The sequence below is a fragment of the Doryrhamphus excisus genome, chromosome 3 (genome assembly GCF_030265055.1).
Source record: "Doryrhamphus excisus isolate RoL2022-K1 chromosome 3, RoL_Dexc_1.0, whole genome shotgun sequence".
In the NCBI taxonomy this organism is placed as follows: domain Eukaryota; kingdom Metazoa; phylum Chordata; class Actinopteri; order Syngnathiformes; family Syngnathidae; genus Doryrhamphus; species Doryrhamphus excisus.
Window position 1 is genome coordinate 1,878,269 of NC_080468.1, and position 24,232 is coordinate 1,902,500.

General features: G+C 41.0%; 2 protein-coding genes and 1 long non-coding RNA gene across 4 annotated transcripts in view; 2 read left to right on the plus strand and 1 right to left on the minus strand.

Moving 5' to 3' along the window:
- Positions 1-7,053: 7,053 nt before the first annotated feature.
- On the minus strand, positions 7,054-14,819 carry LOC131125824 (growth/differentiation factor 8). Its single transcript, XM_058067718.1, has 11 exons — positions 14,673-14,819; positions 14,517-14,594; positions 14,307-14,451; positions 14,129-14,237; positions 13,999-14,056; positions 13,827-13,920; positions 13,260-13,313; positions 13,095-13,168; positions 12,944-12,986; positions 9,297-9,544; positions 7,054-7,912 (listed from the first exon to the last, which is right to left on the minus strand). Exons 1-11 carry the CDS (start codon positions 14,725-14,727, stop codon positions 7,161-7,163), a joined length of 1,710 nt encoding a protein of 569 aa, XP_057923701.1. The 5' UTR covers positions 14,728-14,819; the 3' UTR covers positions 7,054-7,160.
- Positions 14,820-18,248: 3,429 nt separating this feature from the next.
- On the plus strand, positions 18,249-21,468 carry LOC131126311 (uncharacterized). Of its 2 annotated transcripts, none has more exons than XR_009129140.1 (3): positions 18,249-18,342; positions 19,802-20,064; positions 20,891-21,468. It is a non-coding gene; the product is annotated as an uncharacterized LOC131126311 (long non-coding RNA). The 2 variants fall into 2 exon arrangements; XR_009129139.1 differs by lacking the exon at positions 18,249-18,342 and adding an exon at positions 18,355-19,176.
- Positions 21,469-22,835: 1,367 nt separating this feature from the next.
- LOC131126542 (uncharacterized) overlaps positions 22,836-24,232 on the plus strand; it is a 2,829-nt gene continuing 1,432 nt past the window's right edge. The window contains exons 1-3 of the mRNA XM_058069195.1: positions 22,836-22,860; positions 23,203-23,386; positions 24,051-24,232. The exon at positions 24,051-24,232 is cut by the window's right edge and continues 1 nt beyond it. Coding sequence (XP_057925178.1) covers positions 22,836-22,860; positions 23,203-23,386; positions 24,051-24,232 — 391 coding nt within the window. The remainder of the gene's footprint in view (positions 22,861-23,202; positions 23,387-24,050) is intronic.

A 24,232-nucleotide genomic window follows, 5' to 3' on the forward strand; every position in this document is an offset into this window, starting at 1 on the left:
CACATGTTGATCGTTTCAATATAAAACGCGTTCTTTTTCTATTATCATTAATAATAATAGTACTTGTGAAAATCACAGGCCATTTAAATATTGGAAACAACCTTCATAACTGAAGTTCTTATTTTTGTGTCACGACCTCCGAGGTAGGAAAGTTTCACAATTTATTTTGCATCGTGCCTGTTTTTAAGAATTGTTTTTTTATGTCTACTCCAGTTCCCCCTCATGAATTATCCCTACAAGCCCATACTTGCATCTTAACTGCAGTGGGAGGTTCACTTTCACACTTTAAGGCAACTGCACAGATGACAACATGTGCAAACCATTTTAGCTTTGCCTCACTAAAAGCCTTTTTCCTAAACACATTCGCACACAACTCACCGGATAGAATTTTCCACATACGCCGAGTATAGTTTCTTGTTTATATTTTTCACATAAGGAGCAGTACAGTTGCTTCACCTGCCGTCGAAGGGAGTGTAGTTTGGTTCTAAAGTAACCATGGCAACATAGAACAAGCTGTGAATCAAGGGCAAGCATAGCAAAGAAGAGTGCTCACTTGATGACTAGTGCTGAATAAAGAGGGAAAGTTTAATGTGTTATGTGAAGATGGGAGGGTGGGGGGGCGGGGGGGGCATGTTGCTGATCTCAGTGGTTGGTTGATTTTGAATTTTCTTCCTTTTTTGCAGCACTACTGTCTTGTCATAACAAAGCCATGTTGGCATTTAGCATTAAAGCTATAGTCTTGTCATTTGTGATCATCGTTTCCATTCCCATATCCATACATGTACGTATATATGTATATTAAAATAACAGTATATAATAAGAATATATTAGCATTGATTAATTCATTTTGTAAGAAATGAATGAGGGGTATGGAGCCTATCCCAGTTGACTTTGGGGATTCCCAACAGAGATTCAAACCAACATGCGGTCAACGTGCTAACCAGTAGAAAATTTTATGGCTGTTACACTCATAAAATGCATCAGTTGATATCGGTATCAGATTTTGTTCCCAATGAGGAAATCTGACATTTAAAAAAACGGTGTATACAACACATGTTTTGGACGGTTTGGACAATATTGAAATATCAGTTTTTGGCAAAAAAAAAAACAAACAAAAAACAATATCGGACATCTCTAAAAAAAGAAATTTGATTCAAGATTTTTTTATTTATTTCTGCATTACTTTCATCGGTGGCCTGAAATATTTCAGTATTGAACTAAGCAAAATTTGTTCTCAATCAGAAATCACTCCACACTCTTTATTGCTCTCTGGTTCTACCATATCTTACTTATTGTGTGGAAATATGGGCTAATAACTATAAAAGCAATCTTCACTCGCTAAATGTACTGCAAAAAAGGTCAGTAAGGATAATTCATAATGCCGCCTACAGAGAACATACTAACTCCTTATTTCTAAAATCACAAATACTTCAACTTGCTCATATAGTTCATCTTCAAACAGCTAAAATAATGCATAAGGCTAAAAATAAGCAATTAGCTAAAAATGTCATCCAATACTTCTCTACAAGAGAGGAGAAATATGATCTCAGGGAAGAAGTACATTTGAAACACGTCTATGCTAGGACTACGTTATGCTAGCCATAGCATTTCAGTATGTGGAATCAAACTATGGAATGGATTGAGTAAGGAAATCAAACAATGCACAACGATGAGCCAATTCAAGAAACAATACAAGCAGTTGATGTTTGCTAAATCCAAGGATGAAGAGTCTTGAACCAGTCATGATGTGCTATATATATCACTATATTGACACGCACTATGGTACCCATTATGGCATTGAATGCTCATATAATTATTAAAAAAATAAAATAAAAAAAACCTTAACCTTGAATGAATAATGTTGATATTTAATTATTTATATATTTATTGATCATTAACATTGCCAATTAACTCATAATAATATAATACATTATTTAAATAATACCAATTGTTTGTTTCTTTCAGATTTTTCGTGATTATGGATTCGCCACAGCCGATCTTTTGAGCCGCATACTAATCGTGTTATTTATTTCATACTATTTGGACCATTTTCAGGATTTTCATTTGTTTTGCTTATTGGTGGATAGCTCTTGCTTGTTTGGAGATAGACTGACAGCAGGGGGAGGTAAAAGTCCTGCTGTTTGTCTGAGAACATGTTCAGTATTAAATATGCACTTCATTTTTGTGAAAAGACTCAATTCAAGGGGCCCTGGATTTAATAGAACCCAACACAAATATCCTTAAAGAGTGAAAGTGGCGTCTAGTGCAGGACTGTCACACTACATTGAATAATCCAATTTGGGAAAATTTAATCATTTAGAACAGGGGTCTCAAACACGCGGCCCGCGGGCCATATGTGGCCCGCAGGACACTAGTTTGAGGCCCCCGTCTTGATATGAAAGTTTAATGTTAGTGCGGCCCACGCAAGTTTGATATGGATGCTGTATGGTATCATGTACCCAGAAAAAATTATTACGTTTGATTCATGTTCATGTTAAAGGTTAAATAACTGTTAATAGTTATCCTCCCTATCCATGTGGAAGTGGTAAGTTTTTGGCTATTTAAGTTTAAAGGAAATAACTTGAAGGCTACCGTTTAGGTCGCTAGCTCTCTAGTTTGCGAGTTAGCGTGTGTCTCAAGACCCTGCAGTTGCGCAATATGTTGTAAATAAAAAGAGTATAAATGTGACTATAGTCGTGTTTTGTCATGTCCAAAGGGCTCTAATAATCTTTTGTTCATTTTAATCTGAAAAAAAATCATTTGTCTACCCACCAACTATATGTGGTTTCTTAAGTTTTTATTATTTGTCGTTTTATTATTATTGTTATATGTATTTTTTCATTACTGATTGATTGATTTTCTTTATTCTTGATTTGTTTATTTATTTTTCATCATATTTTGTGTAGAAAAATAAAAAGTAAGATATTTGAGAACAGTGGAATGTTTTATCAGAGCTTTTCTTGTAGAAAATTGGAACCAAAGCAACGTTTTTTTAATTTTTTGGGGGGGGGGGGAAACCTGATGAGGCCCAGTCTCACCCAGACCCGAGCTCCAGTGGCCCCCAAGTAAATTGAGTTTGAGACTCCTGATTTAGAAAGTGTGGACTTTCATAAAGAGCCCTTACAGGAAGTATGATTTTAGCTTCTTCGTTGCCCACTTCCAAGATGTCAGAAAAGAGGAACTTGACTGTTACAAGTGCGGCGGAGTGGAGAAGACAAATGACATGACTTAGCTCACAACGCACGACTTTGGAGATCCGATCGGTAAGATGTTAAGAGTCTATTTTCAACTGGTATATGTCAAAACAATTCTTCCTCTACTTAAAACAACCATACTTGACGTACTGCCAAGATAGCAATTCCAGAATGTAATCATTGGTATTAGAGGACTGAACATGTTGTCAAATGAAATCCAGTCTCAGGACGCTAAATGTTGTAGTGTGTGGTAACATGAATGTAGATGAGAACACCTTTTAAAAACTGAATAGGCCTACCAAGATTATCAACTGTTGTTGTTCAAGTGTTCAAGGCCTTCAGTGTATTCAAGATACAGTTATGTCTCGCTTTTTCATCCTAATCCGTTCCAAATATTAACACAAAACACATTTTATAGAGAATAATCGTCGCTTTAAATGCAGAAAATGACGAGAAATACTCTTGTTGGCAAGGACGGTGATAAGTGACGAGGAAAGAGGGGAAGGCAGAGCCGCACAGACGACACCTTGGTGTTTTCTTCTTGAATTCAGTAGTATTTCTCACCTCTCTTATCCAAGCCCTGAGGTGTTAGTTAGTGTTAGTTAACAAGGAACTACAGAATCAACCCTTGATGAAGTCGGTGAGGGGCGACGGAGAATGACTTCCGGATGGGAGTCGAGAGCAACTACTGTAACAGTCAACTTTTGTAAAAGACAGGTTTTGAATTCAGTTGGACTCACGCAGTATAGAAATAACCCTTGGTAATGGTAATGGTAATGGTAATGGTAATGGTAATGGTAATGGTTTTATTTCATTTGAACATGCATCAGATTCCAATTGAGTGCATCCCATAATCCGTTCCCAGTTCCACATGTCCAAAAGGAGTAGGAAGAAGCAAAGCTTATTAAATCCTACCCCTCCATCCGGTACTTTTACAATCACTAACTGTTACATTTGTTCACTTCCTGCTTTCCATAATACAGTTTAAGGTTTTTTTTGTTTTGTTTTGTTTTGTTTTGGGAATTAATTTATTTTTTGTCCCGTACCGAAGTAAGAGGTGATATGAGCATCCAATGACATAATGGGTACCATAGTAACTGTCATGACTGGTTCAAGACTCGTCATCCATTTGGGTTTCATACATGGTAAGGCCAAACAATTCACCCAACAAACTGGTCGTTTGTCTCAAACTAGTCGTTAACACAGAATCAAATATCCGACTGAAAAATGAGACTCAATATTGCTAAAGGGGACCTATTAAGCTTTTTCCATTTTTCTGACCTATAAATGTAGTTAGAATGTTGTATTCTCGTGTTAAACGATGCCAACGTTTCAGATAATGAGGTTTTTGCATTTGGAAGTGAGCCCTAAACAAAGTTTGGGATGGCTCAGAACACACGATTTGAGAGGGCGTTGCTAAACTGTTCATTTGTGATGTCACAGAGGAGCCGGCTCCCTTATGGGCGTGGCTGTAGGCGCAATACGCTCTCTGCCCTCCCCCAAGCTATGCTTCCCCCGCCCCCTCCCAGGCTCTCCTTCCCTGTTTATGAGGCAAGCTAAGGTAAAAGTTATTAAAATTTTATTTTTAATAATGCACCTCGTACCGAAGTACGTAACCCTTTGTATAGAGTTGTGGGCTCCTGTAGAGCAGAAAACATTCTAGATCTTCCAGAATCTGCACCTACTCCAGCTGTATTTCCTTGAATTTGTGCTTCCTGCCAAAACGGTCTCTTAATTTATTCCACATAATAGGTCCTCTTTAACAACATTGAGTCAAATTCTTCAGTCAGACATTTGATTCTGTGTTAATGATACACAGACAAACGACTAGTTTGTAGGGTGCATTGTTTGGCCTTACCATGTATGAAACCCAAATGGATGACGAGTCTTGAACCAGTCATGATGTGCTATATATATCACTATATGGACAGTTACTATGGTACACATTTTGTCATTGGATGGTAATATCACCTCCTACTTCGGTACGGGACAAAAAAAATAAATATATATATATATATAAAAACCTTAAACTGTATTATGGAAAGCAGGAAGTGAACAAATGTAACAGTTACTGATTGTAAAAGTACCAGATGGAGGGGTAGGATTTAATAAGCTTTGCTTCTTCCTACTCCTTTTGGACATGTGGAACTGGGAACTGATTATGGGATGTACTCAATTGGAATCTGATGCATGTTCAAATGAAATAAAACCATTACCATTACCATTACCAAATCCTACAAAAACCAGGGCATACAAGGTACCAAGACTACAGCTTGAGCCGGTGTTTTTAATGTAAGTAAATGTGGTTTGTTTTTCTGCAGGTCATGCGACTCAATAACACCTGCGTCGCTGGAAACAGCACCACAACATGTGCAGCCCCCGCCTCCCCAACCGGTCTCGCCGTGGGGCTGACGCTCTTCTTTCTGACGCTCGTGGCCACAGCTGTTGTACTACTGGTCAAATTCAGCAAGAACAAATGGGTTCTGTCGCTACGTGGAAAAAGAAACAAACAAAAGGAGGACTGTACAGGGTCACCCGACAAAGAGTACGCCAGTATGATCAGGACGCCATCGGCCGATCAGACTCCCATCTATGAAAACCTGAGCGCCCAGAAAAGTGGCTTCAGGCCCCAAAGCAGGTGTGCCAATTTTTTCTTCCACTCACTTATGTTCACTCAGGAAATTCCGACTGTGGTATGTCAAATATGAAAGTGAAGTAAACAAAAAAGAGAAGAGAACGGAAACCAATGACGAAACAGCGTATTTCCTCATTTGACTTAATTCCGTTTTAGTCAAACAAATCAGCTGATGACTGATGACTGACTGCTGGATTTTTATGATGCACAGTGGGAAAAGGAAATCCACACATCAGCTGATGACTGATGACTGACTGCTGGATTTTTATGATGCACAGTGGGAAAAGGAAATCCACACTTGTGACTTCATATTTGTCGTCACAGGTTTTCTGGTGCTTTGCAATGTTTACATTATTGTTTCTCCGCAGGCCACCTTGCATACTCCAAGACGATTTGTATTTGCAGTGTGATTCACCGGATGATGCAATATACAGCAACGATCCTGCCTGTAACCTCGCCATTCTACCGGACCCGCAAGATGACGACGTCTATGTTGTCCCACATTCATAGAATGCGGAATTTCACATGTTTCTCTCCGTGTACGAAATGAAATGTCTTACTAAATAAAGCAAACCTGTACATACATACCTGTATGTACCGCTGCGCTTTCATTCTGCTGGCTGGTGATCGGTTGTGTGAACGCTTTTGAGTACATTGTGGTCATGGTACTACTGGAATTTATCCACTTAAGTATGACAAAGCAACTTTTATTATTATCATTTGGGATGTCCAATATCAGCATAAAAATGCTATATGGGTTGATATCAGTGTTGGATTCCCCCCCCCCATCATCCACACAGGAGATATGTCATACACACACACACACACACACATATATATATATATATATATATATATATATATATATATATATGTATATATATACACGTACATGGGTATGGGCTGATATCGGTATTGGACAATATAGGCATATCGGTTTTCACACAGAGCACACAGTGTTTTCTTTTCTACAGTCAACGTCTCATCATGTACACATCATCCCTTGCCAAGGTCAAGGTCGCAGATATCGAAGTTGTCATATCTAAATCAGCTGATGTCAAATACAGATACACCCTAATTTAGTCATGAAATAGCCAATGAGAGACTTTCATTTCCTGGATGTTGTTTTATTATGAAACATGTGATACTGTAAATTCAAGTGCAACAGGTTAGCACAGATACATTTGATATGACTGAAATGTAAGACAATACAACACATATGAAATCACTCAACACAATAAATAGAAAGTTTAAATAAATAAACCATTAAGCAAAACAAAAAATCATCACCAGTAACATGATTTATCCTAAGAAAAACTCAAACTCAACTTTCAGGCACAGTGACATTTACTGACTATTAGGTCATTAAAAGGTGTGAGTTTCAACTTCCCCTTGCTGTCGTAGTGCATGAGGACCATGGGCTCGTACGAGGCCGGCACGCAGCAGGGCCGCGGCATCCTGTCTTTCATGATCTGGTGCAGTCGAGTCTTCACTTGCGTGTGCATGCTAGCAGGCTTGTAGTTGTGCGGGCAGGTGCCGTCGCACAAGTGCATGGTGTACTCCGTCGGGGCCACGACCCAATCCGTCCATCCGATGTCTCTGAATGACACGTTAGCTGACTTGCGGCAGCACCATCCTTGGTCGTTGCAGTCATCCTCCCTGTTGGAGCGAGGCAGTCTCACGCCGTGTGCTGATTTGGACCGAGTGAAGTCTAATTCCAGAGAAAGTATTGGGTCACCTTCACCCTCAGCCATTCTTACGTCAACAACCAGCGACTTATCATCTGCTCTTATCCACTTTTCCACCTTAGGGCTGATGTCCACCGTCGCATGCGGCATGAGTGTGTTGTTATCACGAGACCCCGTTTGTGTCCATGTTGTTGAGTTCACCACCTTCATCCTCTTCACTTTAACGTTCACTTGTGTTGGTTGGATGAGGATACGCCTGGAAAGCTTCAGCTCGGCTCGGGTTAGCATCATTTCCATGTGGATTTTTGGGTTCTTTTGGAAAACAGCTCTGTACCACTGCGGGTGTGGACCAGGCGGTGCTTGTTCTTCACTCTGAGGTGCTTTTATTGGCGCCACTATAGACAGAAAGTGCATAGAAAATGTAAAAACGAGGCAATAAAACATTTGCAATATTCTGTTATTATGTGACTGTGTGTACCTTGTAAATACAATTTTAAGGCGACTGGAACACAGATGGCATTAGCATGAAAACTAAATATTTTGTAAGCATTAAGCACCGTGATATCCGAAATATCAAGTAGAGTTGAGCCTGTACAGTCGTACAAATTGGAGTTGAATCAAAATGCCTCAAAAGTCAGAAAGTCATCATGTGAGATGTTAGCAAATCTTGTGAGACTTTAGTTAAACATGTCCAAACATATTCCACACACAGACCAAGGAAAAGCCGGGGGGGGGGGGGTTACTATCTATAACCAATTCAACCCTCGTTTGTCGAAGTTAATTGGCTCCAAACCTGAATCAAATAGAATATTATGACCTTCGTAATGCATTATTGGAGCCCTTTAGACATGAACTAACACCCCTATAGTCACATTTACAGTCTTATAACAGACATGAAAAGGGTAAATAAGGAATTTAAGACATAAATACAATAAACGTGTTTCCCAGGAGGGCAGACAGGAAGTGACGGTCTACGGTTCAGAGTTGAGTTTTAGCTTGGCCTGGGTTACTGCAGCAACGGTAGCCTGTGTTATTGTGGCTGTTGTAGGGTAATATGCCTTTTTTCTAACCACCGAAGCAGGTCACGTTTAGCCAGTGCAAAGCACCAAGTCGTGATTGACATGAACAATTTAGGGAACCGTAGCGACGTTCTTCCTCAAACTAAACTGGACGAGAAAATGAGCAAGTCCGAGTTTACGACTGACAAACTGACGAATGTTCATGCCAGGTGGTTAGTCTAGTCCAGAAAAGTGTTCTGTTTTTTTTTTCATGTAGTAACTTCAGTGCTTGATATGGACCTGTTTTTTTTTAGTTTTATTTTGGTAATATTTGTCATACATTTTCAACCAAAAAACAAAATCATACAAAAAACTACAGTGTATGTCTGTGCAATTCAAGGCTTAGTAATATAATTCCAGTGAAGCATTATTTAGAAGGTGAGTAGTTTTACTTTATTTTTGTTTTATTGTGTGTTTGTTTGACTTGTCTTTATACTTGTTACTTGAAACACAACAGTGTTTTGAAATGAGAACAACATATAGAAGTCAGAGAGGTTCCATAAGGTGTGCCTGTCATGCTTAGTAAATGCAAGAAGGAAAGTGTTTGCATTATTCAGCCTTTGACTGCATGAGCCGGTTAAGATTTCTTGAATGAACTCTGCATCAAACATTCCTTCCTACTCCCACTCACACAATCCTTTCACTCCGTGTCACTCTACGCCACCAGCGCTGTAGGTGTGTCAGTCATGAGTTACTACTGGTACTCCGACTAATCTCTCACCTGCAGCTGGAAAAAGCACAGTCGACATGGTAGTCCCCACCGGCCGGGTGGAATTTCCTCTCATCTCCCCCAGTTTGTCCCAGTAGAGCTGATACATCCTGCTCAGTTCTTCATCCGAGACCTTCTGCGTGAGCTGAGGCTCCTTGTCCATACCAAGTGAGTTAAGGATTCCCATCTTGACTGCCTCCACTAGAGTGTCCACATCAAGAGTGCCCTCCCGGGCTTGGTGAGGCCAACCTTCCCCTGAGCTAGCGAACGAGAGCAGGAGCAGCAAAGAGGAGATGAATGTGTATAATCTGAACATGGTGGCTTTGGTCTGGGAGCGTCGGGAGCTGCGTGGATGAGCGTTCTCAATGTTGTTAATGAAATTCTTGGCATGCTTTCATTTATAGAGTTTCTGTGTTGCCACGCCCCTGCTAGGTCAGGTGAGCTTCCAATGGGGCAAGACTTCTTCTATGAAGTTTGTAGTGACTCCTTGAATATTTGGAACCATTTTAGGTTCCAAATGAGAACAAAAAATGAAGACACAACATTCACTTTGGTCATTTGTCACATAAACAAATAACAACAAACAGCTACTTCTAGCAAACAATAAAAAATCCAATTCTCCAGGGTTTTTATTGATTGAAGGAAGCTGGAGTATCTTCATACAACTCCAGGGGCACTCGTACCTCCTTTTGGGAACCAATTTACGATGCCGCATTCACAGAGAAAACCAGATTGTGGGAAAAATCTCCTATCATTATTATTAAATGATTTCTGGTTTTATTTCTGGTTTGGATGATGTTTAGTCTTGAATAGTGTTCAGGTCAAATAAATGTCACCTACGCCAACACCCCCATAAATGTGAGGCATCAAACTATGTTATGTTAGTTATGTTAGTAACGCTACTTGATCGCCGGAACAACAGGCTTTTATTGCAGATTTGAACAATACCACAACAGGCACAATAATCCCTAAAAAAAAAAAACCCTCGTGAAAACATGGCATACTCTGTCCCCCCCCAGCACTCAACTCCCCAGGGGAACACGTTAGTTTTGCACTTATGTCAATTATATTGGGTAATACGACAATCGGGGTGTTCATGTCTAGAGGGCTCTAATAACGTTAAACATTGTAGTTACAACAAGGGTGAGCAAAGTGCGGCCTGGGGGCATTTACAGTCCGCTGCTAATTTGTAATTGGTCCTTGGCACATACTTGAAATAAAACTAACAAGAAAATATTTTAATGAGATTTTTACGAGATTTTTACGAGATTTGTATGAGAATGAATGTGTGACTGAATGTGACTGAAAGACAAGAATTCTGCAAAGACGAGTGGGTCACAATTCCTCCCTAGCACTGTAAGACACTCATTGCAAGTTAACGCTTGATTGCAGTCGTTGCTGCTAAGGGTGCCGCTTTAGGGGGCAATCACTTTTTCACACAGGGCCATGTAGGTTTGGATTTCTTCTCCGTTAATAATAAAAACCTTCATTTAAAAACTGCATTTTGTGTTCAGTTGGGTTGTTGTTGACTAATATTTACATTTGTTTGATGATGTTTGAAACATGTGTGACAAGTGTGACAAAGAAATCAGGAGGGGGGGGGGGCAAACACTTTTTCACACTATTTATAGACACCCAGCAAACACTCTGGCAAGCTTTATAAGAAAAATACCAGCCTAGGTGAAAGCAATGTTGAGCAGACACAAATTTAGGGTGCGGCCATCTTCCTCAAGCAATAGAAATCATTTCAATAATAGGATAAAAAAACGTATTAAGAGTGAAATCATCATTGCATCATTAAAGCCAAAGACAACCTGTGAGGAGGTGAAGTCCCGGGTTTAAATGATTACAAGCAAGCCAAAACAAGATAGAAAAATGCCAAAACAAAGAAAGATGTTGGTGTCGGTCTAAAGGAAGACGATATATACTTTCCCGTACGTGTGTATATGTGTGTTTGTGCATGCATGTGTGTGTGTGTGTGTGTGTGTGTGTGTGAATTTCCAAGAGGTGAGTCATGGAGGTAATGGAGCAATCATCAGGCAATACAATCTTGCAAGTGTGTGAAAGGTGTTTTGTGAGTCACACATACAGGAATGTAAAGCTATTGAATACCATTTGCCTGTAGACATGAGTAAATTAGCTTAAATGCTAACATGCTAGCGGCTACCACCTAGCAAGAGAGCCTCAAGTTTAGAAAGTGCCAAGGTTGTCCTATAACCTCCCTACATCATGCCATGTGTGTATTTGCCTTTTGACATGAGTAAATTAGCTTAAATGCTAACATGCTAACGGCTACCATGCTAGCACCTAGCAAGAAGGCCTGAAGTTTAGAAACTGACAAGGTTGTCTTATAACCTCCTTGCATCATGCCATTAGTGTATTTGCCTTTAAACATGAGTAAATTAGCTTAAATGCTAAGATGCTAACAGTTATCATGCTAGCACCTAGCAAGAGAGCCTCAAGTTCAGAAAGTGCCAAGGTTGTCCTATAACTTCCCTACATCATGCCATGTGTGTATTTGCCTTTAGACATGAGTAAATTAGCTTAAATGCTAACATGCTAGCAATTAGCATTTAGCCACAGAGAGAGTTCAGAAGTTTATCAAAAAAACGAGCCGTCAATCACGTTTCTACGTGGCCGTATGGCTGAGCTACAAGGCTGTGAAAAGTCTGACACACATGGCATGATTTGGGGACACTGTAGGACTGCCCCAAACTTTTCAGGACCTGAGGCTGTTTTGCTAGGTGTTAGCATGGTAGCCGTTAGCATGTTAGCATTTTTGCTAATTTTCTAAAGCTTAAAGGCAAATATACACTTGGCATGATGTGGGGACACTGTAGGACTGCCCCAAACTTTTCAGGACCTGCGGCTGTTTTGCGACTGCCCCAAACTTTTCAGGACCTGAGGCTGTTTTGCTAGGTGTCAGCATGGTAGCTGTTAGCATGTTAGCATTTAAGCTAATTTACTCATGTCTGAAGGCAAATACACACATGGCATGATGTAGGGAGGTTATAGGACAACCCTGGCACTTTCTGAACTTGAGGCTCTCTTGCTAGGTGCTAGCATGATAACTGTTAGCATGTTAGCATTTAAGCTAATTTACTCATGTTTAAAGGCAAATACACTAATGGCATGATTTAGGGAGGTTACAGGACAACCCAGGCACTTTCTTAACTTGAGGGTTAGGGTTAGGGTTAGGGTTGGATTAAGGTGTTATCGGCCCGATATCATCATAAAAACAGTATCGGGATCTTCCTTTCATGAAAGCCAATGTAGAGCATGTAGCAAGCACAAATGTTGCCAAAGTCGGAAAATTGCAATTTTGCTGAAATTGCAGCATAATGCAGTTAATACTGTGCCGCTCATAAGTTCTGTGAGAAAGAGGTGACTTTTGACTTGGCAAGCAAAATAACAACAGAGTTGTCATGTAAAAATTGACATTACATCAGCAATAGAGCACCAAGTAGTGCCTTTAACTAAAAATGAATTACATCTTTCCAAAAATAACACAAAAATGCCTTGAATGATAGTCATTATAAAAATAATAAGCCACTGGTCGTAGACACTGGAATGACCTAGTTGAAGTCATCCAGTATACACCTTCTGCTGGGCTCCTAATAGGGAGTCGTCATATGAGAGCATGTAAGAAATCCCCTCACCTGCCGTAGCTTTCATCCAGAATGTAGCTCATGTTGTGATGTCCTGTAGGTGGTGGAACACAAATCAATGAAAAAATCGAATATGTTAGCCAAAAGCATAAAAAAGCAGTACAAAATACATTTTATATTGTTACATTTCACTTGCGCTTACCAACGTAAGTCCCGGTCATTCTGCAGCTCATATGTCCCCAGTTTGAACTTTCCGAGTCCAGTTTCAGCTTGTATCTTTGGAGAGACGTGCAAATTTGAATTTGTTACAGTGGCTTCAACACATAGAAGCTTTTAAAAGATACAAGATGTTTGACGTTATACTCACAGCTCATCAGATTCAGGTTTGAGCATCTCGCACGGCATCCCGCCCATGTAGGACCTGCATCAAGGATCACTTGTATTCTTTGTCTTTATGCTTTAGTGATAATTTTTTTCTTGTTAAACATCAAATTTTCCTCTTTGTTCGGCAGTGATGGAACACACTATAGTTGCTCAGGGAATAATTCCCTCCAGAAGTTGTGGAACAGTGAGGTCAATTTCTATGTTTTTGTTGTAGACTGAAACATTTGGGTTTGACATAAAAAAGGCAAATACGAGAACAGATAATAACAGTTGAGATTTATTTCCAGGTATTTACATCTGGATTGGATAGCCGTCTTGGAATAGTTCCTTTTGTTTGAACTCAAGCCATTTTTTATGTCTGTTCAATCCATAAATAGCATTGAATGTCTCCACTCAGCTTCAGAACGAATAGTAGAGGTTTCACATGTGAAGACTGCATTATTGAGGGTAGCTGGGTGTAAATAAATTCCCCACATTAGATGTCATCATTTAACAAGAGCACTGTCGGTGGGTGGCAAAACAAGGAATTGTTGGTACATTTTGGTCTTACCTGAGAAATCTGAGGTTCTTTCCATTTGAGCTCAGCGCAGTGTTGCTTCCGTAGACATCTGTGAAGATTTGTCCTCGTAACGTCACCAGGGTCTCTGTCAAGGCCATTTGAAAGTTTGAAAACTCAGACCCGGGGCCTGTGACATTTTTGTGTCCAGCTTTTGGGAGCTTACGTGGAGGACCGCTGACCGGACTCAGGGACGTGATGGTGGGTGTCCTGTACCACCTGGTCTGTGGGGAGTTACAGTGAGATGTTTAAAAAGCTAAGAAAAAGTCTGACATTATGGTTTGATTTGGAGTTACATAGAAACTGCAGTGGTATGGTTTGTACACTCCATTGCAGATGTTTTCATCACGAACGGGAACCCCATCCACACTGACACGGACCACGTAGTGGTCGCTGGGCATGGGTCTGGCAAGGAGACGTCCCATTAGCCAAGTGACCAGAAGTGAAGTTTTTTTTTAGAGCTATTGGCTGTACCTTGTGTAGCACAAGATCTGGCTGTCGTGTGTGGAGTCTCTCTCGACATCGCAGGGGATGGAGCGAGTGTTCGACACCAGCATCACGTGGTTGCCGAACATGTTGTCCTTGGGATACAGCTGGAACTGTCGCTCCTGAGCGAAACCTTTTACCAACCATAAACAATCAGCAATGAAAGCCAAATGCCTGTTACTTTGGGTCTTCACTTACCGTCTCCTGTGAGGGTGAGACGTGTGGCTCCAGCAGTGCTTCCAACACGCGGAAACACGAAGCTGAGGCGCTGAGCATCTGTGACATTATCGTAGTTAGAAGGGAGACCAAACAGTATTTGGTGTTGGTGCTGGTCATTTGGGATCATCTACTTACAGCTGCAGCAGCAAAGTGTGAGGAGCAGAGCCACCAGTCGGAGCATCACCTGCATCCTCACCTTTGTCTTTCTTCACCAGTGGAAGAGAAGAAACACTAAGACTTTCAAAGAATACCCACCAGAAGCCACTCACTGAGAATTTTCACTGAAGGAAACGAAACACTTGCAACAGGCCGGGAGGTGCACCTGCTCTTTATAAAGCTGCTCTCCCTGGGAAAGTGGGCGGGGTCTGCAGTCCCACCCAGATGTTCAAACCACTCTTGAAGGCTAAATAGCTGTGGCGGCAAGTGCCACAGAAACGTGAACTGTCACTCATTCTAGGGAGCTATTAATAGCAAAAGGGGATTTTCTTAGGAATACTACAATGAAAACATTCCACCTTTTAGAGTATACAGTAAATGCCAGTCCCATACATACAAGGACAACGCAAGCAGAAATCCTAAATAGCAACTTCTTTGACTAAATAATCCCTTTATTGTGTGAGGAGCGGTCATCTGCCAAACTGATGTTTTTCTAGGTTTGATTTCTACACAATTCTAGGATATTCATACATTTCGTTTTAGTTTCAGCATTCGACTGAATTTTGACAGAAATGACTTAATCAATTCAGTGTTCTAGTGTTCACAATCTTGTGACAACCCAAAATGGAATTTAAAATAAAATTACTTGATAGACACAACCCTCAGCCTGCTAGCCTGATGATCAGGTGAAAAGTTAAACCCTAACCCAATGCTTATCTGTTCATGGATCATCTTAAATTATCATTCATTAGTGCTGACATTAGTATTTTATGTGTTTAATTAGTGTGTGAAACATATTTAGGGCTTCAACCTGTGTAGCGGGTGAACAATGGCAATTCAAGAGAAAAGTGGAGCATCGTGGAGCTGAATCTAATGTAATAATTACAACACTCTTACTGGAAATGTTGATCCAAAGTTGGAGGAGAATGTCAACATCAACATTTTATTGGATGTATCAATGACTCTTTTTTTAATGGGATCCATTGTAATGCATACACCCCTTTTCTACTTTTTACTTTTCTACTGTTTGGTCTTTCTAGAAAGAGGAAACTGCCCAGCCCAACAGCATGGCGCCAGCCCAGTGCAGCACATGACGTACTAAGATGTAGAAGCTATGCAGCCTTGAGGTAACGTCATGTAACGTGACACGCCGTCTGTCTGTTGTCGTTTGAAGTGTTCATCAGCAGCACTATTACGTAACATTTTTGTTATGTTGTCATTGTCTTCGGCGACATGACTTGCTGTCTGAAAGAGGCATGGACCGTGGACGCAATATGTGTGTGCTTAAAAATAAAAAACAGCCTTGGTAACCAAACTAGGCCTGACTTATATTTTATAAAAAAAAAACATAACATAAAAGCACACCGTACAAAAATGAGAACTCCCCACATAGTCGATGGCATGGTAACTGTATTAGACCAGAATGAGATGGTGTCGGAAGAGTGGTTAGCGTGCAGGTCACACAGCTAGAAGACCTGAGTTAAATTCCACTCTCGGCCATCTCTGTGTGGAGTTTGCATGTTCTCCCCGTGCATGCGTGGGTTTTCTCCTGGTACTCCACTTTCCTCCCACATTCCAAAAACATGCCAGCTTGATTAGCCACTCTAAATTGTCCTTAGGTATGAATGTGGGGGGGAATGGTTGTTTGTCTATACTATGTGCCCTGGGATTGACTGGCCACCAGTCCAGGGTGTGCCCCGCCCAGTTGGGATAGGCTCCAGCACTGGTGCGACCCTTGTGAGGATAAGTGGTAGAAAATGAATGAATGGATGGACGGATGGATACCGTAACAATGAGGCCTACAAATTGTGGCCGGGTGGCCTTTTGCAGCACCTGGCTAGTTTTTTATTGTCCCACAGAGCATTCTAAAAACGTAATTTAAGAAAAATAATGCAGGCCATATGCTTTTTAATTACAAGAATAAAATGTAAATACAATGTTAATATAAAAAAATACATAAACAATCAAGAATAACTCTTAATTTGAGAATAAGGTATGTATGAAGCCCCCCCCACACACACACACACAAAAGGGAAGGGGGAAACAGTCACCCCAAATTTCCCCACTGAGGGACGAATAAAGGCATATCTTAATCTTAGGCATATCTTAAATGTCGTTAAAGGTTTTGTGTTTCATGTTCCCCTGTGCCTTACATGATTTTCCCCAACAAATTTCAATTCAAAAGAAAGAAATTAGACAACAGGTTGTGATGACTAGTACTTACATGTAGCTAGGTTAGTTAGTCAGTGTTGAATATCCCACTGTATATGATGCCCGTGTTTGCGAGCGAGAGACGAGGAAGACTACAATAAATGGATGAGCTTCACAGCGGCCCGCAGAGTCAGCCATAATGCTGTCACAGCATCAAACTTTTTCTACTCAGCAGTCTGGTGGCCTCTAGTGGACAAAATGAATAATGATTTTCAAATTCGTTTACAAAGGGCAATTTAATGTCAGCCTTTCACACATAAAGGTTAATAGTTGAGTTTTATCTCATGGAATGTAAAGTTTTAACATATACAAATACATAGTCACACAAAATTTATAAGTTATCTAAAAATACAAGTAAATAGTAAAATAGACTGTTGTCCTATAAAGAACACCATAGTCGCTGGGCTACCTCTAGTATCTGCCAGCCGGCAATTCTTGTGGTTTGCAAGGATTTTAAAACGTTGCCATTCAATGTGAGGCAAGCCTGTTGTTTGGATGGATGAGACTGTTTGTCACCTGGTGCCCAGCTGCTCCGGCCTCGCCACGCCTCGGCCCGCCTGCGCGGCGGCCTCACCTTGCCTCGCCTCAGGCCCCGCTTCAGCAGCAGTCCCGCGGCGGCCCCGTCGCCGTCAGTCCGCTGTCCCACAAGCTTCAGCAGAGTAAGACAAAGCTTACGTAAGCCACCACTTCACCGTTGAGAAAACACAGTATACGATTGCCCAGCACAACGATTACAGTCACGGTGTCATGAAAAAATCCCATCAAACATCAACACAAAAGATAGATTTAGAACAGACTTGGCCTTGTCGTGTGCAAGGATAACCTATTTACGTGGCTTAAAACAAGTAATTTAACAGCTATTTCTTTCATAGACAGTACCACAAAGCACGCTGGGATGTGCGACTATCGATGCTACATTATGATGTGGGCGAGGGAGGATGTCAATTAAGGGTCTCAATTCTTGAATTTATTCTCCTTAAAAATTAATTTGATGCAACTCTTGGCTATGTTATTTGTATCATGTGTCATTTGTGTGCTCTCAACATATACTTGTTAGTCCAAAATACAAAAAGACGTTTGTGTGTTTTCAAAGTGGCCACAGGGGGCGATATAGGCTGATATCATCTTTGTATGTCCGTCACAGGCCACCGTACTGATCCGCCAGTAAGCGATGACGATATGTGATAACCAACAAATCAAATAAAACCTCCTTTTTTACAGCACCGTACGAACGGTGCTCAATGTCCTTCAGGAGTATAAACAATGATTTGCTTTCTCTTGTTAAGGTGTGTAAAATCATTGTGAAACTCGACGTCACATCCGCGCTGTAACTTCCTGTTTGCACTTCCTGGTTTCGTCCGGAACATGACGCCGGCGATCCCAATTATGCTGTGTCAATCTGTCGGCAGCCAAGCTGAGGTATTCTAGAGGGAATGCCGTAAGTAGGTGTTTATTTAATGTTTGAGATGTCAAAAACCCTGAAGCGTCGGTGCCGTGTTAAAAGAACCGACGATTTATATGTTCAAGCTAAAATGCTAGGCCATAGTCGTACCTCCGTTGGACATTCATCGACTACTGTTTGTAAAACTAATAGACGTGATTGTTGAAACTCTGTATTGAAAAGGCTTGAGAATATATTCCATGTGTATTGCTTAATTTTTAGAAGTTTTCAACGCTGTTGCAGGCATGTGTTTGGCCAGCTATGTGGGGCGGGTTGAGCGTGAACCAGGAAGTGCGGGGATCTCGCGTGTGTGTGCGCGCGCTGTTCTCTTGTTGCTGGGTAGTCGAAAAAGTTGACCGGAAGCAGGCGGCAACCGTGTTTCTTTCTCTGACGAAGTCAGGCCGCCCCTTAACACGCTTTGGGGCTGAAAATACTGACAGTTCACACCGCCACGACCGTGAAGAAGTGCCGAAGAAACGGTTTGTCTAGCAACAGCATCGTTTTCACTGGCGCCAATTTAATTCGGTATGGAGTCGGCGTTCCAACACCCTGACGGAGGGCGTTGGAGAACACTGGAGTTGCCATGTAACTCAGACGCCGCACAAGCAATGCTCCAAGGTCAGTATCAAAGTTTTAAGTCACGCTGAAGCACGAATAGTGGCGTTTCGCTTCGACAATAGGACAATATACAGTATATAAACGATGTCGAAGTTGACGAGCTGAAGCCGAAGTCGCCATTTTGTGGACATAATTGGCGCGCAGAATGCTCGAAATGACGGAGAACACTGGAGTTGCCATGTAACTCAGACGCCGCACAAGCAATGCTCCAAGGTCAGTATCAAAGTTTTAAGTCACGCTGAAGCACGAATAGTGGCGTTTCGCTTCGACAATAGGACAATATACAGTATATAAACGATGTCGAAGTTGACGAGCTGAAGACGGTCGCCATTTTGTGGACATAATTGGCGCGCAGAATGCTGGAAATAACGTAAGCAATTGTTTCAACCGGTTCATTTGCAATTCATAACATAATGTGAACGACTTTGGGCCAAATTGACAACAATTTTTTAAAAGTATGTTTTCCTACCCTCGTCATAGTCAATGACAACTGAAGCTAAAAGTGGTTTATTTGGAAATATTTTGTTTGATGAGAAAATCCCTTGATGTCCTGGTTACTTTGCGAGCATGGTGTGTTAAGTTTGTGTTGGAACCTATTGCCATCAGAGGCGAGGCATCTGTTAGGCGAGTGTAAGCCGCTGATTTTATCTTTGGCATCATTGTGACAATGGAAGAGAAAGCACACTCATAACCCTTCTCCCTTATTCGGTCTATTTTAATGGCGACTAAAAAACCTACTTCTGAACACCGCATCATTGCAATAAGTATTCAATGCAGGAATGAATTTTATATTATATATATATATATATATATCTTAATCTTACAACTTCTGTTACAGATGAAAAGCCGCTTGTCGCTTAACAGCCCGTGGGATCCCTCTCCATCCATCCCAACATGAGCTCCAAATGGGAGCGTCATCTGATGCCATAGGTTCTCCAAGGGGCAGTTTCACCTATTGCACGCACAAGACGGCATTTTCTCTGACAACTACTCTCTTCTTAATCACCACTTGTACTTAAAGCTAAACCAACTGTAACACTTGTCTATACGAGTGGAGCATCTGTTAACAATGGAAGTATTATTTTGCAAGAATTTAGTCCTGTAAGTACTGACAAATAATGACACACTTTGTATAAGGAATGTTTTTCAGTATTTCCGGGTTACAATCACTCCACTTGTGTACTTTTTGGACCTTGAAATCAATTTGTGTCATTTCACAAGTAATGTTGCAGTAATTGTGACAACTAGATGGCGGAATTTCCTAGGTTAAGTTGCAGGGATTTAAAGTGACAACCAGATGGCGGAAATTCCCAAGTATAGTTGCAGTAATTTAAAGTGACCACTAGATGGCAGAATTTCCCAGGTATAGTTGCAGTAATTTTAAGGGTTTGGGGTTAGGGCTAAGCTAGGGCTAGTTAGGGTTTGGGGGTTAGGGTTGGGGGCTATGGTTAGGGCAGGGTTAGGGGCTAGGGCTCGGGCTATGCAATCCATAACATAATGTGAACGACTTTGGGCCAAATTGACAACGATTTTTTAAAAGTATGTTTCGCTACCCTCGTCATAGTCAATGACAACTGAAGCTAAAAGTGGTTTATTTGGAAATATTTTGTTTGATGAGAAAATCCCTTGATGTCCTGGTTACGTTGCGAGCATGGTGTGTAAAGTTTGTGTTGGAACCTATTGCCATCAGAGGCGAGGCATCTGTTAGGTGAGTGTAAGCCGCTGATTTTATCTTTGAGCATCATTGTGACAACGGAAGAGAAAGCACACTCATAACCCTTCTCCCTTATTCGGTCTATTTTAATGGCGACTAAAAAACCTACTTCTGAACACCGCATCATTGCAATAAGTATTCAATGCAGGAATGAATTTTATATTATATTATATATATATTATACATATATTAATCTTACAACTTCTGTTACAGATGAAAAGCCGCTTGTCGCTTAACAGCCCGTGGGATCCCTCTGCATCCATCCCAACATGAGCTCCAAATGGGAGCGTCATCTGATGCCATAGGTTCTCCAGTGGACAGTTTCACCTATTGCACGCACAAGACGGCATTTTCTCTGACAACTACTCTCTTAATCACCACTTGTACTTAAAGCTAAACCAACTGTAACACTTGTCTATACGAGTGGAGCATCTGTTAACAATGGAAGTATTATTTTGCAAGAATTTAGTCCTGTAAGTACTGACAAATAATGACACACTTTGTATAAGGAATGTTTTTCAGTATTTACGGGTTACAATCACTCCACTTGTGTACTTTTTGGACCTTGAAATCAATTTGTGTCATTTCACAAGTAATGTTGCAGTAATTGTAAGTGACAACTAGATGGCGGAATTTCCCAGGTTAAGTTTCAGGGATTTAAAGTGACAACCAGATGGCGGAAATTCCGAAATATAGTTGCAGTAATTTAAAGTGACCACTAGATGGCAGAATTTCCCAGGTATAGTTGCAGTAATTTTAAGGGTTTGGGGTTAGGGCTAAGCTAGGGCTAGTTAGGGGGTTAGGGTTGGGGGTTAGGGTTTGGGCTATGGTTAGGGCAGGGTTAGGGGCTAGGGCTCGGGCTATGCAATCCATAACATAATGTGAACGACTTTGGGCCAAATTGACAACGATTTTTTAAAAGTATGTTTCGCTACCCTCGTCATAGTCAATGACAACTGAAGCTAAAAGTGGTTTATTTGGAAATATTTTGTTTGATGAGAAAATCCCTTGATGTCCTGGTTACGTTGCGAGCATGGTGTGTAAAGTTTGTGTTGGAACCTATTGCCATCAGAGGCGAGGCATCTGTTAGGTGAGTGTAAGCCGCTGATTTTATCTTTGAGCATCATTGTGACAACGGAAGAGAAAGCACACTCATAACCCTTCTCCCTTATTCGGTCTATTTTAATGGCGACTAAAAAACCTACTTCTGAACACCGCATCATTGCAATAAGTATTCAATGCAGGAATGAATTTTATATTATATATATATATATATTATATATATATATAAATCTTACAACCTCTGTTACAGATGAAAAGCCGCTTGTCGCTTAACAGCCCGTGGGATCCCTCTTCATCCATCCCAACATGAGCTCCAAATAGGAGCGTCATCTGATGCCATAGGTTCTCCAGTGGACAGTTTCACCTATTGCACGCACAAGAAGGCGTTTTCTCTGACAACTACTCTCTTCTTAATCACCACTTGTACTTAAAGCTAAACCAACTGTAACACTTGTCTATACGAGTGGAGCATCTGTTAACAATGGAAGTATTATTTTGCAAGAATTTAGTCCTGTAAGTACTGACAAATAATGACACACTTTGTATAAGGAATGTTTTTCAGTATTTACGGGTTACAATCACTCCACTTGTGTACTTTTTGGACCTTGAAATCAATTTGTGTCATTTCACAAGTAATGTTGCAGTAATTGTAAGTGACAACTAGATGGCGGAATTTTCCAGGTTAAGTTGCAGGGATTTAAAGTGACAACCAGATGGCGGAAATTCCCAAGTATAGTTGCAGTAATTTAAAGTGACCACTACATGGCAGAATTTCCCAGGTATAGTTGCAGTAATTTTAAGGGTTTGGGGTTAGGGCTAAGCTAGGGCTAGGGCTAGTTAGGGTTAAGGGGTTAGGGCTAGTTAGGGTTAGGGGGTTAGGGGGTTAGGGTTTGGGCTATGGTTAGGGCTAGGGCAGGGTTCGGGGCTAGGGGTTAGGGGCTCGGGCTATGCAATCCATAACATAATGTGAACGACTTTGGGCCAAATTGACAACGATTTTTTAAAAGTATGTTTCGCTACCCTCGTCATAGTCAATGACAACTGAAGCTAAAAGTGGTTTATTTGGAAATATTTTGTTTGATGAGAAAATCCCTTGATGTCCTGGTTACGTTGCGAGCATGGTGTGTTAAGTTTGTGTTGGAACCTATTGCCATCAGAGGCGAGGCATCTGTTAGGTGAGTGTAAGCCGCTGATTTTATCTTTGAGCATCATTGTGACAACGGAAGAGAAAGCACACTCATAACCCTTCTCCCTTATTCGGTCTATTTTAATGGCGACTAAAAAACCTACTTCTGAACACCGCATCATTGCAATAAGTATTCTATGCAGGAATGAATTTTATAAAACTGAGTATTTCATTACAGCAAAGGAATAGCAGCTAATCTTCCAACTTCTGTTACAGATGAAAAGCCGCTTGTCGCTTAACAGCCCGTGGGATCCCTCTGCATCCATCTCAACATGAGCTCCAAATCGTCATGTGAATGCCATAGGTTCTCCAGTGGACTGTTTCACCTATTGCACGCACAAGACGGCATTTTCTGGAGCTTCAACCTTTTGCGTCCCTCAGCAGTCTGTCGGCCCCCGGGGAAGGACTCATGTAATTGTGTTGGCAGACCATCAACAACATGGCGTCGGCGTTCTTCACAGGTAGGAAGACTTGTTCAAGTAAATGACATGATGGCCTTCATACATGTAGCACAATAACACAGGATAAATGAATAGATGACAAAAGATATGCAATTCATACACGAGTGCCATGACTAATGCTTTGGCTGTAAAGGTTGCTCTGGCTGTTACAGTACAATGTTAGCCGGCCACATGGAGGTCATTATACAGCGGGGAAAATAAGTATTGAACACGTCAACATTTCTCTCAAAAAACATATTTCTAATCAAGCTATTGACATGAAATTTTCACCAGATGTCGGCATCAACCCAAGTAATGCACACATACAAAGAATCCAAACATTTATGTTCATAAATCAAGTTATGTGTAATAAAGTGAAATGGCACAGGGAATAAGTATTGAACACATGAAGAAAAGGAGGGGTAAAAAGGTCAGGAAAGCCAAGAAAGCAGCTGGAGTTTGTCAGTATTTAGAAGGTTAACCTGTCCTCTATTAGTGCAAAGTAATATCAGCTGGTTTAGTCCTGATTAATGCCTTTTAAAAAGGTTTCTCACCAGCAAGGTGTTAGACAAGAAGCATTGCATGATGGGTAAAAGCAAAGAGCTGTCCAAAGACCTACGCAGCCTTATTGTTGCAAAACACACTGAAGGCATTGGTTACAGGCGCATTTCTAAACTTCTGAAAGTTCCAGTGAGTACCATTGGGGCCATCATCCGGAAGTGGAAAGAACACGGCATTACCATAAACCAGCCACGGCCAGGTGCTCCTCGCAAGATTTCAGACAGAGGAGTCAAAACAATCATCAGAAGGGTTCTCCAACAGCCCAGGACCACTCGTGGAGAGCTTCAGAAAGACCTGGAATCAGCA

What these genes read in the sequence shown, in the direction of transcription:
- LOC131125824 (XM_058067718.1), bottom strand. Translation starts at nt 14,727, where the DNA reads ATGCAGGTGATGCTCCGACTGGTGGCTCTGCTCCTCACACTTTGCTGC. An exon ending in TCCGGTCAGCGGTCCTCCAC is followed by an intron (nt 13,921 to 13,998) that starts GTAAGCTCCCAA and finishes TGGCCTTGACAG; the next exon opens with AGACCCTGGTGACGTTACGA. An exon ending in CTGGATGAAAGCTACGGCAG is followed by an intron (nt 9,545 to 12,943) that starts GTGAGGGGATTT and finishes CTCGTTCGCTAG; the next exon opens with CTCAGGGGAAGGTTGGCCTC.